At 45.9% G+C, this 16,557-nt stretch overlaps 1 protein-coding gene across 1 annotated transcript in view; it reads left to right on the plus strand.

The window, feature by feature from the left end:
• LOC126156485 (uncharacterized transmembrane protein DDB_G0289901-like) overlaps positions 1-16,557 on the plus strand; it is a 455,508-nt gene that overhangs the window by 376,284 nt on the left and 62,667 nt on the right. Inside the window, exon 6 of the mRNA XM_049916313.1 lies at positions 15,715-16,123. Coding sequence (XP_049772270.1) covers positions 15,715-16,123 — 409 coding nt within the window. The remainder of the gene's footprint in view (positions 1-15,714; positions 16,124-16,557) is intronic.

The raw sequence follows: 16,557 nt of genomic DNA on the forward strand, positions 1-16,557 counted from the left end.
GCGTCAGACCAGTTATTGTCGTCGATTAGTAACAACTAGGGGTAAAGATGTGAAAATAATTTCAGTCATTCATTGTTAGTTGCATATTTTTTCATCAGTTACAGTCCGCTGCATCCATTACCAGAAGTTTTGAGACACAATGTTGCAGTACTTTCTAACGGCAGGCGCTATCACTTTACATCGATTTACAGAAACGATGCATCTTTTCTGTATTGTAGTCACTACGAAAGATTCAGCCTTATGAAACAACCAAAAAAAACTTTAGCGCTTTTCAGAAGTTGTTTGAGGATCATGTACGTGTAATTTACCCTCAAAAGATGTGAAGAGAGAAAATGTCGGTTTCCTTAATATTCCAATTCACACTATCCTCGATTTCTGGCACCCGTGACCCTTTGGTCGATATTTCCAAAGCTTGGTATGAACAGTTTGCTGTGAAACTGAAACAAAAAATTACTATGGATGTTCAACATTGACGTGTTCCAAAGAAAATCATTCTTTGTAAATACACACTGAGATGATTGGTACAAGGATGACAAAAATATTTAGCAGAGCGTGGTTTCGATCCACGGACCTCTGGGTTATGGGCCCAGCACGCTTCCACTGCGCCACTCTGCTGCCTTGCGATAAGGCTTTGATGCATAACTTATACGGCAGAAGTGGCTGATGCAATCTTTCCGGTTTTGCGTGGCTTTCCGGTGCGTCATGCAGCAGCACGGAGCATACGGCTTGTGCGAAGCAGTACGCACCGCTGCTACGCCTAGCAGCGCATACGTTTATTTTTATGACGGGTCGCTTGATACGATCGATAAACGTGAGGAACGTAGATTGCGGTGGAGTGCAGTATGATGATACAGGGTGTACCTGCGTGTAACAGCAGAGAGTAGCTGAATACGGCTTCACGCAACAACCCCTTCACACTGATAATAATGCTGGGGAGGGACCATTAGCAGCATGCTGCATCACAGTAATCGTGACAGACCTCTTTTCTTACATGTTTAAGAGGCAAATATGACTCGTGACCTGTAATTATAAGGAAAATACAAGCAAATTATCATACGAAAATTACAGAACTTTTTTCCATGTTCCGATCACAGAAATAGTTCTACACAGTTCCCAAAATGGGTGTTTTTTGCCCGAAAATCAAATCGATCATCAATTCTCCTACAGTTTAAATGGAAGAAACGTCCTAAACCGGAACCATCCACAATTTAAGTACCCACGCCGACACTTATTTAGACAACCTTGGAGAGTCTACTATTCTCGTATCCACAAAATCTTAACACAAGTTGAGAAGGGTCACTCGGTGTTGTCTTCGGGTAAGTTTATTTGGTTCAAATGGCTCTGGGCACTATGGGACTTAACTGCTGTGGTCATTAGTCCCCTAGAACTTAGAACTACTTAAACCTAACTAACCTAAGGACGCCACACACATCCAAGCCCGAGGCAGGATTCGAACCTGCGACCGTAGCGGTCACGCGGTTCCAGACTGTAGCGCCTAGAACCGCTTGGCCACTCCGGCCTGCTAAGTTTATTTGCAAGTGGGACAGACGACTCCTTGAAGGGTGAAGAATGCTGGAAATAGAGGCGTTTTGCAACAGGAATTACCTTCGTCAAACGTGCAATTGTTAGTGCAGTGTGCAATGTATAGTAGTCTGCCATTTATTATTTCCATATAAGACTCCAGGTGGCGTAATGTTTTATGTACTGACAGGTCCGTCTGAGAACAATTCTCCAGACAAGCGAGACACCATTTACTGCCCCGGGAATCCCACACGCCCGGGAATCCCACCCGCCCTCCCCCGTAGCCTATACATTCACTCGTCTCTGTTTTTGCAACTATTTTTGATGATACAATTTTGCACTTGGGCGTCTCTGGCGCCCCTCTCAACTAAGCACCCTCAATCGGCTGCTTGTCGCGTTTGGGCCTTAAGCGAGCCCTGGATGGTGGTACAGTATTCGGATGGAGCAGAAATCAAGGTTCCTTCTAGCCATGGCGCCTGAGGTACTCGTGGTTAGCGGACAGTGAGAGTGGGCTAGGGAAAGAAAATGCTGTAGGGAGGATAGGATTTAGTGCATCAGCAATAGTGAAATCGTTACGGAAATAATTAACTGATATGGAGAAAGAAATACGTAGAGGAATGATATGTGACTCCGACGAATCGTGCGGAACATGAATCTAGATGGTCGGCCGGCGTTTAAAACCCTGTTCTTCCCTGGTGTAAGTTCGGTGCCTTAGCCATTGCTCCACCTGGCTCGTTTTTCTCTTGCTGGGTCATCGTTTTCTAAGCCGGAAACGCTCCAAATAGCGCGGCTGCCTCTGTTGAGGTGCTCTCTGACAGTGAGACATACACAGAATCACCCCCCCCCCCCCTCCCGGTCACCCCGTCCTCCTTCCGTAGTCTGCCCAATCGCTCGACGTGAAAATTATCGAGCATTTTTCCTTAGTTTAATGGCTGGGGGGATTCATTTTGGTATCTCAGTGTACGTAGACAATAGTTTAAAAAGCTGTTGCTAAGCTAGTTGTAGACTACTAGGACTTTCCAACGAAGATGTAGTGGTTTGGCACACGAACCTGTCACGACACACAGGCGTTGTCGCTGGAAACGCATTGTCAAATGGTTGGAACATTTAATGCCGTTTTCGACATGTGTTATGAACACAATAAATACGTGATATGGCAATTTAGAGTTCCTTCGACAGTCTGCACGTTGAAAATACTTGTAACTCCTTTTACGAATAACATTCGTAATACCTACGTCACAGCGTACCTGACGAATGAGCAGCAAATTTGCTTACGCCAAAACCTATATCTACATCTACGCTATTGCTCTACAATTCACAATAAAGTGCCTGGCAGAGGGTTCAATGAACCACCTTCAAGCTGTCTCTCTACCGGTCCACTGTTGAATGGCGCGCGGGAAAAACGAGCACTTAAATTTTTCTGTGCGAGCCCTGGTTTCTCTTATTTTATTGTGATGATCATTTCTCCCTATGTAGGTGGGTGCCGACAGAATGTTTTCGCAATCGGAGGAGAAAACTGGTGATTGAAATTTCATGAAAAGATCCCGTCGCAACGAAAAACGCCTTTGTTTTAATGATTGCCACTCCAGTTCACGTATCATGTCTGCGGCACTATCTCCCCCATTTCGCGATAATACAAAACGAGCCACCTTTGTTTGAACTTTTTCGATATCATACGTCAGTCCAACCTGATTCAGATCCCACACCGCACAGCAATACTCCAGAATAGGCCGGACAAGCGCGGTGCAAGCAGTCTCTTTAGTAGACCTCTTGCACTTTCTAAGTGTTCTGCCAGTGAATCGCAGTCTTTGGTTTGCTCTACCCACAATATTATCTATGTGATCGTTCCAATTTAGGTTATTTGTAATTATAATCCCTAAGTACTTTTTTGAATTTACAGCCTTCAGATTTGTGTGACTTATCGCGTAATCGAAATTTAGCTGATTTCTTTTAGTACTCACGTGAATAACTACACACTTTTCTTTACTCAGGGTCAATTGCCACTTTTCGCACCATACAGACATCTTATCTAAATTATCTTGCAAGTCGTTCTGATCATCTGATGACTTTACAAGGCGGTAAATGACAGCATCATCTGCAAACAATCTAAGACGGCTACTCAGATTCTCTCCTATGTTGTTAGTACAGATCAGGAACAACAGAGGGCCTATAACAGTTTCTTGGGGAACGCCGGATATTATTTCTGTTCTATTCGATGACTTTCCGTCTATTACTACGAACTGTGGTCTTTCTGATAGAAAATGACGAATCCAGTCGCACAATTGAGGCGATATTCTATAGGCACGCAGTTTGGTTAGAAGACGCTTGTGAGGAACGGTGTAGAAAGCCTTCCGGAAATCTAAAAATATGGAATCAATTTGACATCCCTTGTCGATAGCACTCATTACTTCAAAAGTATAAAGAGCTAGTTGTGTTTCCAAGAACGATATTTTCTGAATCCGTGCAAACTATGTGTCAATAAATTGTTTTCTTCGAGGTACTTCATAATGTTCGAATACAGTATATGTTCTAAACCCCTACTGTAAATCGACGTTAGTGATATGGGCCAGTAATCCAGCGGATTACTTCTACTTCCCTTTTTGGGTATCGATGCGACTTGAGCAATTTTCCAGTCTTTAGGTACGGATCTCTCTGTGAGTGAGCGGCTGTATATGATTGCTTAATATGGAGGTATTATATCAGCGTACTCTGAGAGGACCCTGACCGTTATACAATCTGGACCGGAGGCCTTGGCTTTATTAAGTGATTTAAGCTGCTTTGTTACACCGAGGATATTAACTTCTATGTTTCTCATCTTGGCAGTTGTTCTTGATTGGAATTCAGGAATATTTACTTCGTCTTCTTTGGTGAAGGTGTTTCCGAAAACCGTGTTTAATAACTCTGCTTTAATGGCACTGTCATCAGTAACTTTACAGTTGTTATAGTGCAGTGAAAGTATTGATTGCGTCTTGCCACTGATGTGCTTTGCGTATGACTAGAATCTCTTCGGGTTTTCTGCCAGATTTCGAGACAGAATTTCGTTGTGGAAATTATTAAAAACGTCTCGCATTGAAGTAAGCGCTAGATTTCGAACTTCTGCAAAAATTTGCACGTCTTGGGGATTATGCATTCTTTTAAACATGGCATGCTTTTCTCGCTGCTTCTGCAACAACGATCTGACCCGTTTTGTGTACCGTGGGGGTTCAGTACCATCACTTTTTAATTTATGTGGTATATATCTCTGAACTGCTGTCGATACTATCTCTTTGAAATCATTCCACAACTTCTGTACGCTTACATGATCAGATCGGAAGGAAAAATGGAAATGTCGTGTGGCTGGGACCTCCCGTCCGGTAGACTGTTCGCCTGGTGCAGGTCTTTCGATTTGACGCCATTTCGGCGACCTTCGCGTCGATGGAGATGAAATGATGATGATGACAACACAACACCCAGTCCCTGAGTGGAGAAAATCTCCGACCCAGCCGGGAATCGAACCCGGGCCCTTAGGATTAACAGTCTGTCACGCTGACCACTCAGCTGCCGGGGCGGACAGATCGGAAGGATTAAAGCTGTGTCTTAAAAAGGCGTTAAGAGCATTGTTATCAGCACCAGCAGTGGATTCTCTACTGTATTCAGAAGTCCCCTGCTGTTCTGTGATTACTGAGCAATTTTATTTCCTTTCTTTCCTCCGGGTCGTCTGGAAGTTCACTCCAGCCATCGTCTGCGGTATCTCAGAGAACATCCACAGATTTTGCTGTATCTCTACAACTAATCCTGTCCAGACCACCAGCATGTCAGATTATAAAAACAGTCTGGCGAATTACTCAGATACTTTGAGTAGCTTCCGGTTCAGTTTCGACTCGTTAAATCTGGCGGTTGCAGAGACCCCGCCCCAAAGATACCATCTTTTCTTTGGGGACTTGTGCTCAACAGTCAGTTGTGTGCCATAATCTTTGACACCTTGCTTATGAATATTGCAGCTCTCATCACCGATTTCAAATATTCGAATATCGTACTTAAACCTGTTCAGGGAATACATATTTTCATTATGAATTTATTTTCAGTTTATTGCTTCTTCGATCGGCACCAAATTAAGTAGGTTTTCCAAACTCTCCTACCTACCATTACGAAAGACAGCCACCATTCCTGAACATTAGAAATACCAACTGTTGTCGGTAAGTTGCTTGTTTCGTCGTCTGCGTTCGAGCTTACATCTCCCGTGCGCTAATACTGCCCATTTCCCTCTGACGTTCCTGTCGATTAGCATATTCGCTATGTTCAGACTAAAAGGATGCTGTCTAGGGACTGAATATCACGTTACAACATCAGATAAAATGTTGCGAAACTTCTATCCTGGGGAGTAAATAATTGCTGAGTTAGCGTACGAGAAGTAACGACAGTTAAATTTTTGCACTGCCATCAAAGCTCTCGAGGTAACGCGCACAGACTAAGAATAGGGTTCTTCGTTGCGAATGGGCGGCGCTGCTTAATTGTATGCGCTCTGCTGTCCGTGACGAGGAATTCCGCCCGAGTCCTTGCAGCTCTTCCCACACGTTAAGTGGCCGACGATAGAGGTCCTGCATACTGACATTGCCTCCATGTTGGGAGAGCGCCTGTATGGTCCTATAACAAAAAGCTAAATTACGTGGAATAACAGGAGTACGATCGTCGTAAAATGTTTCTCTGTGCCAAACTATTTCTATCCGCGAAATGGAGACTCATTCTCATGTAAAGAGTGCATTTGCAACGTTCCACTTCTAAAGCGACGTGTAGACATGGAACCAATTCAGAAGCAGGCTGCTCGATTTCTTGTCGGTAGGTTCGACCAATATGGGAGTACTACGGAAATGCTACTTCAACTCAAATGGGAATCGCTAGAGGAAAGACGGAGTTGGGTTTCTCTCAGGACGATCCTACTGCCGTCAATATACATCTCGCGTAAGGGCCGCAAAGATAAGATACGAATAATCATGGCTCGTACGGAAGCATAAAGACAGTCTTTCCTCCCTCGCTCCATTTACGAGTGTGAAGGAAAAGGGAATGACTAGTTGTGGTAAGAGGTATTCTCTGCCATGCACTTACAGAGTATGTATGTATATGTGGATGTATCTCGCAAAAACGAGATAGGATTTCTATTTGATGTGATGAATGGTATTTAGCTCTATATGTGGAAAAACGTGACTTTATGCAGATGAGTAGGAAAAACAACCCTGTAGTGCCTACAAAATTCCAATCCTGTAATGATCAGGTATGCTATTAGTGGTGAGCAGCCTGACAAAGTCGAGTCGATAAAATATCTCTGCATCATCTTAAAGAGTGACATGAAACCAAACGAGCTCGTAACATCGGTTGTAAGGAAGTCGAACTGTCGTCATCGATTTATTGGGAGAATTCTTGGAAAAGGCAGCTCATCTATATAGGTGACTGTGTACAGAACACTTTTGGGACGCTTTCTTGAGTACTGTTCGAGTCTCTGAGATCCCTACCAGGTCGGATTCAAGACCATCGAAGTAATTCAGAGCTAGATTTCTTACCAGTAGGTGCGATTAGTCTGCCAAGCGCTATTGGCAAACGGGACGCGCTCAGCCCTTGTGAGGCAAACTGATGAGCTGCTTGATTGAGAAGTAGCGACTCCGGTCTCGTAAACTGACATACGGCCGGGAACGCGGTGTGCTGACCGCATGCCCGTACCCGCATCCAGTGAGGCCTGTGAGCTGAGGTTGACACGGTGGCCCGTTCGGGCGGAGTTTAGTTTTTTTAGGTGCAATCAGCACGCGAGTATTATTGAAATGCTCCGTGAATCCACATGGGATTCCCTAGACGGAAGAAGAGTCGCAAAAAAATATTGAGGAAGTTTGGAGGATCGGCATTTGCAACAGACTGCTGAACGATTTTACTGCCACCAATATACACTCCTGGAAATTGAAATAAGAACACCGTGAATTCATTGTCCCAGGAAGGGGAAACTTTATTGACACATTCCTGGGGTCAGATACATCACATGATCACACTGACAGAACCACAGGCACATAGACACAGGCAACAGAGCATGCACAATGTCGGCACTAGTACAGTGTATATCCACCTTTCGCAGCAATGCAGGCTGCTATTCTCCCATGGAGACGATCGTAGAGATGCTGGATGTAGTCCTGTGGAACGGCTTGCCATGCCATTTCCACCTGGCGCCTCAGTTGGACCAGCGTTCGTGCTGGACGTGCAGACCGCGTGAGACGACGCTTCATCCAGTCCCAAACATGCTCAATGGGGGACAGATCCGGAGATCTTGCTGGCCAGGGTAGTTGACTTACACCTTCTAGAGCACGTTGGATGGCACGGGATACATGCGGACGTGCATTGTCCTGTTGGAACAGCAAGTTCCCTTGCCGGTCTAGGAATGGTAGAACGATGGGTTCGATGACGGTTTGGATGTACCGTGCACTATTCAGTGTCCCCTCGACGATCACCAGTGGTGTACGGCCAGTGTAGGAGATCGCTCCCCACACCATGATGCCGGGTGTTGGCCCTGTGCGCCTTGGTCGTATGCAGTCCTGATTGTGGCGCTCACCTGCACGGCGCCAAACACGCATACGACCATCATTGGCACCAAGGCAGAAGCGACTCTCATCGCTGAAGACGACACGTCTCCATTCGTCCCTCCATTCACGCCTGTCGCGACACCACTGGAGGCGGGCTGCACGATGTTGGGGCGTGAGCGGAAGACGGCCTAACGGTGTGCGGGACCGTAGCCCAGCTTCATGGAGACGGTTGCGAATGGTCCTCGCCGATACCCCAGGAGCAACAGTGTCCCTAATTTGCTGGGAAGTGGCGGTGCGGTCCCCTACGGCACTGCGTAGGATCCTACGGTCTTGGCGTGCATCCGTGCGTCGCTGCGGTCCGGTCCCAGGTCGACGGGCACGTGCACCTTGCGCCGACCACTGGCGACAACATCGATGTACTGTGGAGACCTCACGCCCCACGTGTTGAGCAATTCGGCGGTACGTCCACCCGGCCTCCCGCATGCCCACTATACGCCCTCGCTCAAAGTCCGTCAACTGCACATACGGTTCACGTCCACGCTGTCGCGGCATGCTACCAGTGTTAAAGACTGCGATGGAGCTCCGTATGCCACGGCAAACTGGCTGACACTGACGACGGCGGTGCACAAATGCTGCGCAGCTAGCGCCATTCGACGGCCAACACCGCGGTTCCTGGTGTGTCCGCTGTGCCGTGCGTGTGATCATTGCTTGTACAGCCCTCTCGCAGTGTCCGGAGCAAGTATGGTGGGTCTGACACACCGGTGTCAATGTGTTCTTTTTTCCATTTCCAGGAGTGTACGTCCGCCGTAAGAACCGCGAAGGCAAGCTAAGAGAAATCAGGTCTCGCGCGGAAGCATGTAGGCAGTCTATATTTTCTGTCTTATACAAGCCATCCATGCTGCGTATGAAGTGTTGCTAACTACTGAAACATTATTGTGCAGTACAGGAGCAGACGACATGCTGCTGGCGTGTTTAATATTGTAATACAATGAGTGTGGCCATCATGTACACGATAGTGTAACACAACGATTCTACCCAGACTCGGCGCGTGTTGGGCCAAATATGTGTGCACTCACGCAAATCTTCTAACACCGAGAGAGACAATAACTAATAATCTAGCCATCCAGTTATAGATTCTGGATACTTTCCTAATGACCCACCCACGGGTGAATTCTTTTTAAAACTGTCAATTTTATTTCGTTCTTCCTTAAATTTCAGTTTCAAATTAACCTCGTAATAATAATTCTAACATAAATGAATGCGTAATAAACATATCCCTGAAGTAGTGAGGAACTGAAATCCGGAATGGCATTTCGGTTTGCATTCATTCAGAAAAAAGTTACAAACTTGTTCAGAATGGCGGCAGTCGTTAAAAATTACGTAAGGTTTCACACGTACTCATTTTCCTCGTGGGCGTGCAGCGGTACACTGACATGCGTTTTACGTCTGTTGGAGCTGAGACAGTGCGTTAAACCTCAGTTAGCAAAATATGTGGTCTGTTTCCTGCTTCACAGCACGTTGTCCTCTGCCTCGGCTGCTCCCTGTAATTGGCAACGGCCATTACTTATGGTCGGAAGCTCACTGAAGTGCAGCACCTCCGAAGTCATAAAAACCCGCAGCTCAGCTGCCTCAAAGCCCATTCCGTTTGCGTGTGTCTGGAACAACGACCGCAGATGCCGCCTTGTAGGTAGTCTCAGTTCGACTGTTCATTACTTTCAGTAGAACTTCGTAATGTCTCTCGCACACAGGCGTGACCGTTTTTATACGCCGTGCACGACTATATCGTGCCTTAGCTGTACACCGACAGCGCCAGCGAAGGGGTAAGAAGTCACCGAACCCACCCATTTTTCACCTGCATCGTGATCTCATGGTTTCAGTGCTCTTTCTCTAGAATTAGAGGATCTAATCATGCTTTCTCTACCGAGTACAGTACTAGTTTTAATTTGGTTTAAACAACTTTCTACTTTTAGGATTTCGTATCTCAATTGGTAAAGATGCAACCGTTATAAGATCACTTTATTGGCCTTGTGTCTGTTTGTCTGTCTGTCCGACTGTTGAAAACTCTTTTTCTCAAGGAACAGGTAAACGTATTAAGATAAAATTTATGCAATATAGTGAGTTTATTGGTGGTTTAAAAACCTGAATCTTCTAAGTCAGTGCAATAAAAGGATACGGCCGTTTATGTCACATATTTAGGTACCAAAACCGATAGCGTACTTCCCGTTGCCCCAGAGGCATGAAATCTGACAGTATGTAAGGTTTTACAGTACAAGTAAAGAAAAAAACCCGAAAACTGTTAATCTGTAATTAAATCACATGAGAAAAATTTGTTTGGTCATGTTATCGGATTTTTTGTCTAACCGCCTTTAAAACACATGTTTCTGAGAAACGGGAGGATGTATTAAAGTTGAAGTTTATGTAACGTACTATGATATGTGGTCCCTTGGCTCTGTAGAAAATGTAAACTCCTACGTCAAAGCAATCAAAAAATACGGTCATTAGCGTCATATGTTTTGCTATCTTACCAGTATAGATGTCGATAACAGTGAAAAATCGATGAATTCTCGATTCTCGGGATGGATGACTATCTACGAGGGTTGGAACTTTAATAGTGGCAACTATTTATTTACAGCTCGTACAAAATAGATACGTGTTTCAAAGTTTTACTGATCTTCAAAGTAGCCACCAAAATTGTGCATAACCCGTTGCCAGCGATGTGGAAGTCGTAGGATACTCTTAGCAGTGCCAGTTGTGTTGACAGTCCCAGCGACGAATTTGTAGCAGTTCTGAAGCGAATGCCGTGAAGTGCTTCTTTCAGTTTAGAAATCGAGTTGAACTCACGAGAGCTTAAGTCAGCGGAATGCAGTTGATGGTATAGCACTTAGAAGCCACATCAGTCAAACAAATCAGTAACAACCAGTAACAACTTGAACTGTACGTGTTTGAGCATTGTCCTGCAAAATGATGGTCAGGTCCTGAAGATAGTGTCATCACTTTTGTCTCTATGCCGTTCATTTTTGGAACACGACCTACGGCCAGCTTAGAGGCGTAAGTGATGACACTATCTGCAGGACTTGACCATCATTTTGCAGAACAATGCTCAAGCACGTACAGTGCAAGCTGTTACTGATTTGTTTGACTAATGGGGCTGCTAAATGCTATACCACCTACTGCACTCCCCTGACTTAAGCCCTCGTGGGTTCAACTCGATTTCTAAACTGAAGGAAACATTTCACGGCATTCGCTTCAGAGCTACAGATTCGTCGGGCAGTAGACCGCTCCGTTCGAACTGTCAACACAACTGGAGCTGCTAACAGTATCCTGCGACTTCCACATCGCCGGCAACGGGTTATGCACAATGCTGGTGACTACTTTGAAGGTCAGTAAAACTTTGAAGCACGTGTCTATTTCGTACGAGCTGTAAATAAATAGTTGGCGCTGCTAAAGTTCCAACCCTCGTAGATACTTAATTAAATTTCTGCGAGTCCGTCGATGCACGAGTCCTGCTCGCACTTATCCTGATCTTTTCGTATAAATTCTATTAATTCTGGATAACGTGTCTACCATTGTACCCTGCTAATCTCTGTATTGCTTAAAAGTCACTGAAGCCTGCTTTCAGCAAATATTTCTGACTGCTGTCATAATGCATCTGATTGTTAATCTTTAAAATGTTTTTAAATGTAACAGGGACCCCCTGCAAGTAGATTCGTAGCCGATGCTTTCCACGGTTAGTATTGAGTACCAGGTTAATTTAAATCCCAGAGCGCGTTGATTTTGCCTCCCGTGTAGACCGAAACAAGCTCTCTATAAACTACTATCTGCCAGAGGCTGTTAACTTTGGGAGGGAGGTATAAATAACCTGGAACTGACAATGGCAGCAAAATAAAGAATTTGTATTCCCCATCAACAATCTTTAAATCTATTTTAATTTCAGTAGATATAATGACCGTATTTCATGCAAGTCCACACATGTTTGAGCACCTTTGTGAACAATCTTTAAATCTATTTTAATTTCAGTAGATATAACGACCGTATTTCATGCAAGTCCACACATGTCGGGGCACCTATGTGCCATTCTGAGTGGACATTCTTTATTTTAATCTGTAAACTGTGAACATGTTTTAAGTGATACTCTGGGAGAAAAGATTTTTTATGTTGTTGTCATTTCCTTAATTGTTTTGCATTAATCGGCTACATGTGACAGTCTGTACACTACTGGATACTTAGAGCTTGTCATCCGCAAATTAAGCTTTCGAAAATCCTGTTTCATCTGCATTCCCATAAGATGTTGAGAAATACAGCCGAGCACTACATATAGTAGGTCTAATTTGTTTTTTCAAGGTCGAGTTGGTCGCAAAATGAAAACCACAGTGAAGATGCGATGAAGCTTCGTGCATGTGTGTTGCGCAGTGTCTCTAGAACGCACATAGATTGCCTCAAGTCGGATTTTCAGTGCTGAGCGCACAGTGATGCCTAGTACAATAAAGTTGACAGTTGATGGTTGGAGAGACGACACCACAGTTAAGGTAGTCTTCGTAAACCAGTTTTTGGTAACTGATGCATCGTATATATGGACCGTGATAACCCCTTCAGCATCAACTAAGGCTTGAAGATGGTGCATTGAAGCGCCAAAACTGGTAACTACGCAATAACTGGCATCACAAGGAGGGCTGCAGGTGTTTCCTTTTCTTACAATAAAGCCTCCCACCAAGTGTGTAGTGGGTCCTGTCATTCGATTTCTTCATGCTGAAGCATTCCGCCCACATAATGCAATTCTAATGCATGACAGCAAAGTGCCGTTGTGCAGAAAGCCAGACGTACAGAAGCTCAAGATGCAGGCGGTCAGGGAACGAAGTGAGTGTCAACCGGTGATCTTGTTCAGCGAGTGGATCAAGCGATTCGAGAAAATTGTCTACGAAAGCCAATTCAGAACAAGCGAAGAGGAATGTTGTCGTCAGGCATTGTCCTTGTTCGTGACAACGCTAGGCCGCTCACTGCGGTTGTGACAAAGACGCCCATGCAGCGTTTTCAACGGCAAGTATTTGATCACCCATCACGAAGTCCGCCTTTGGCCTCCCTCTGATTTCGATCCCTTGCTGAGAGGACAGCGTTGTGTCACAGACGACGATATGCAGACCAGCATGGAGAATTGACAGAAAGCCGAACAGCTGCCTTTTATGACGACGGTACTCGGAAGCTAGTACAACTCTACGACGCCTGTGTAAGTCGGGGCGGAGATTACGTAGATAAGTAACAGGAAGGTGTAGGAAAATGTTGCAAATAAAACAGTTATTGTTTTTACTCTGGTTTTCATTTCGCGACCGACTGGGCCTTAAAAAGCACTATATCCCTCGTATTTTGCAGAATTTCGTTCATGAACAACACTGTTCAGCTTCACCAAAACCTAGTGTAAATGTTGCTGTTATGTCTACAGTCACAGTTGGCGTTCACTTGCTCTCGAGTTAGTTGTCAGTTTCGCTCCAGATTTCAACTTTGTTTACTTTCTCACTCCCTTCGTGTTTATGTGTGTGTGTGTGTGTGTGTGTGTGTGTGTGTGTGTGTGAGTGAGTGAGTGTGTAGCAGTTAATGGCTTCTTTTCTGTAAATTTCCTTTAGTGAATTGCTTGCATGACAGGTTGAACTTATATCCCGTAATATCATCTATAAGCACGGCCCCTGCGAGAGAAACAAAACCAAATGATGTACATTTTAATTTTATTTTACGTCACCTGCGATAAAATTGGTAATTTTATAAAATCAGTTCGTTTTTTTTTAATTTAACATATTTTTTTCTAATTTAGAGTTGGTTGTCATGTATAAAACTCACTGCATATACAATGAAGATCCAGAGAAACTGGTACACGTGGCTAATATCATGTAGGGTCCCCTCGAGCACGCAGAAGATACGCAACACAACGTGGCATGGACTCGACTACCGTCTGAAGTACTGCTGGAGGGAATTGACACCATGAATCCTGCAAGACTGTCCATAAATCGGTAAGAGTACGAGGGGGTGGAGATCTCTTCTGAACAGCACGTTGCAAGGCATCCCAGATATGTTCAATAATGTTCAAGTCTGAGGAGTTCGGTGGCCAGTGGAAGTGTTTAAACTCAGAAGAGTGTTCCTGGAGCCACTTTGTAGCAATTCTCGACCTGTGGGGTGTCGCATTGTCGTGCTGAAATTGCCCAACTTCGTCGGAATGCACAATGGACATGAATGGATGCAGGTGATCAGACAGGATGCTTACGTACGTGTCACCTGTCAGACTCGTGTCAGGGGCCCCATATCACAATAACTGCACACGCCTCACACCATTACAGAGCCTCCACCAGCTTGATCAGTCCCCTGGTGGCATGCAGGGTCCATGGATTCATGAAATTGTCTCCACACCCGTACACGTCCATCGGCTCGATACAATTTGAAACGAGACTCGTCCGACCAAGCAACATGTTTCCAGTCATCAACAGTCCAATGTCGGTGTTGGCGGGCCCAGGTGAGGCGTAAAGCTTTGTGTTGTGCAGTCATCAAGGGCACACGAGTGGGTCTTCGGCTCCGAAAGCCCGTATCGATGACTTGTCGTTGAATGAATCGCACGCTGACATTTGTTGACGGCCCAGCATTGAAATCTGCAGCAACTTGCGGAAGAGTTGCACTTCTGTCACGTTGAAAGATTCTCTTCACTCGTCGTTAGTCCAGTCTTGCAGGATCTTCTTCTGGCCGCAGCGATGTCAGAGATTTGACATTTTACCGGATTCTTGATGTTCACGGTGCGTTCGTGAAATACGGGAAAATCACCACTGCATCGCTGAGTCGGAGATGATGTGTCCCATCTCTCATGCAGCAACTGTAACACCACTGAAATATTTATTACGTGCCATTATAGCAGGAGTAGCTGATCTAACAACTGCGCCAGACACTTGTCTTATCTAGACGTTTCCGACCACAGCGCCGTATTCTGCCGGTTTACATATCTCTATATTTGAATCGCTTGCCTATAACAGTTTCTTTGGCGCTTCAGTGTAAAACAGTTTTGGTTTTCACTGTGGTTTCCATTTCGCGACCGATCGGGCTTTAGGAAGCAATGTATCCCTCGTATTTTGAGGAATTTCGTTCGTAAAGAAGACTTTTAAATTTCACCAAAATCTAGTGTTGATGTTGCTGTTATGTGTCCAGTCACAGTTGGAGTCGACTTGTTCTCGAGTTAGGTTGTCAATTTCGCTCCAGATTTCAGTTTTGTTTACTTTCTCACTCCCTTTGTCTGTGTGTGTGTGTGTGTGTGTGTGTATGTGTGTGTGTGTGTGTGTGCGTGCGTGTGTGTTTAGCAGTTAGTGTCTTCTTTTCAGTAAATTACCTTTAGTGTACAGTTTGCATGACAGGCGGAGCTTATATTCAATAATTTCATCTGTAAACACTGCCACTGCAAGAGCAGCAAAACCAAATGATGGATATTTTAATTTGACTGGAAAGAAATTAGTGATTTTATAAAATCAGTTGCTTTGTCAAAATTTAATGTAGATTTTCTCCTAATTTAGAGCTGGTTGTCACTTATAAAGCACACTGCATGTCTTTGGAACAAATGAGGCTCTAGGACTGTGTCGACGACAAGCATATTGTAGACGAGCGCCGCTGACCTGTTCCGCTGTCCTCGCTGCCGCAGGAGCGGGCGCGGTGTCTGCGCGGCGCGGCCGGCTGTCGCCGTCGTTCCGCTGCCCGGCGGCCGGGCTGTTCGCGGCCCCCGGCGACTGCTCGTCGTTCGTGCGGTGCGCACCCCCGCGCCGCGCGGCCGCCGGCCCGCAGGCGCAGCTGCAGCTGCAGGCGGTGCAGTTCTGGTGCGCGCCCGGCGCCGCCTTCGACCCCGCCGCCGCCGCCTGCGTGTACGGCAGGGCCTGCCCCACGCCCGTCGCCGCGGCGCTGCGGTCGGACTCCGACGCCGAGAACGAGGTGGACCCCGGCAGGCCGGCCGCCGCCACGGAAGCCGCCGGCTGCTCCTCCGAGGGCTTCTTCGCCAGGAGCGACAGCTGCACCAAGTTCTACCGCTGCGTCTCCTCCGGCGACGGCTTCGCCAGGTGAGCGACGCCAGTTTTGCCGGTGCCGTAATCCGGAGGTAGCTCCATGTCACTGTCCCGGAACGTCTATAGCTCCTAGATCTACGTGTGCATTCATAAGTCACAAGCCACCGTATAATGCACGGCGCAGGATACTTTGTACCAAACGGCAGGAAATACCCTCGGCCATGTTGCTGCTCCGTCCCTTGGCTTCAAGAAGGCATACGATACAGATCTGCAGCAATAATAATAAAGTCATGTGACGAGGGCCTCCCGTCGGGTAGACCGTTCGCCTGGTGCAAGTCTTTCGATTTGACGCCACTTCGGCGACTTGCGCGTCGATGGGGATGAAATGATGATGATGAGGACAACACAACACCCAGTCGCTGAGCGGAGAAAATATCCGACCCAGCCGGGAATCGAACCCGGGCCCTTAGGATTGACCTTCCGTCGCG

This window comes from Schistocerca cancellata, chromosome 2 (assembly GCF_023864275.1).
Source record: "Schistocerca cancellata isolate TAMUIC-IGC-003103 chromosome 2, iqSchCanc2.1, whole genome shotgun sequence".
In the NCBI taxonomy this organism is placed as follows: domain Eukaryota; kingdom Metazoa; phylum Arthropoda; class Insecta; order Orthoptera; family Acrididae; genus Schistocerca; species Schistocerca cancellata.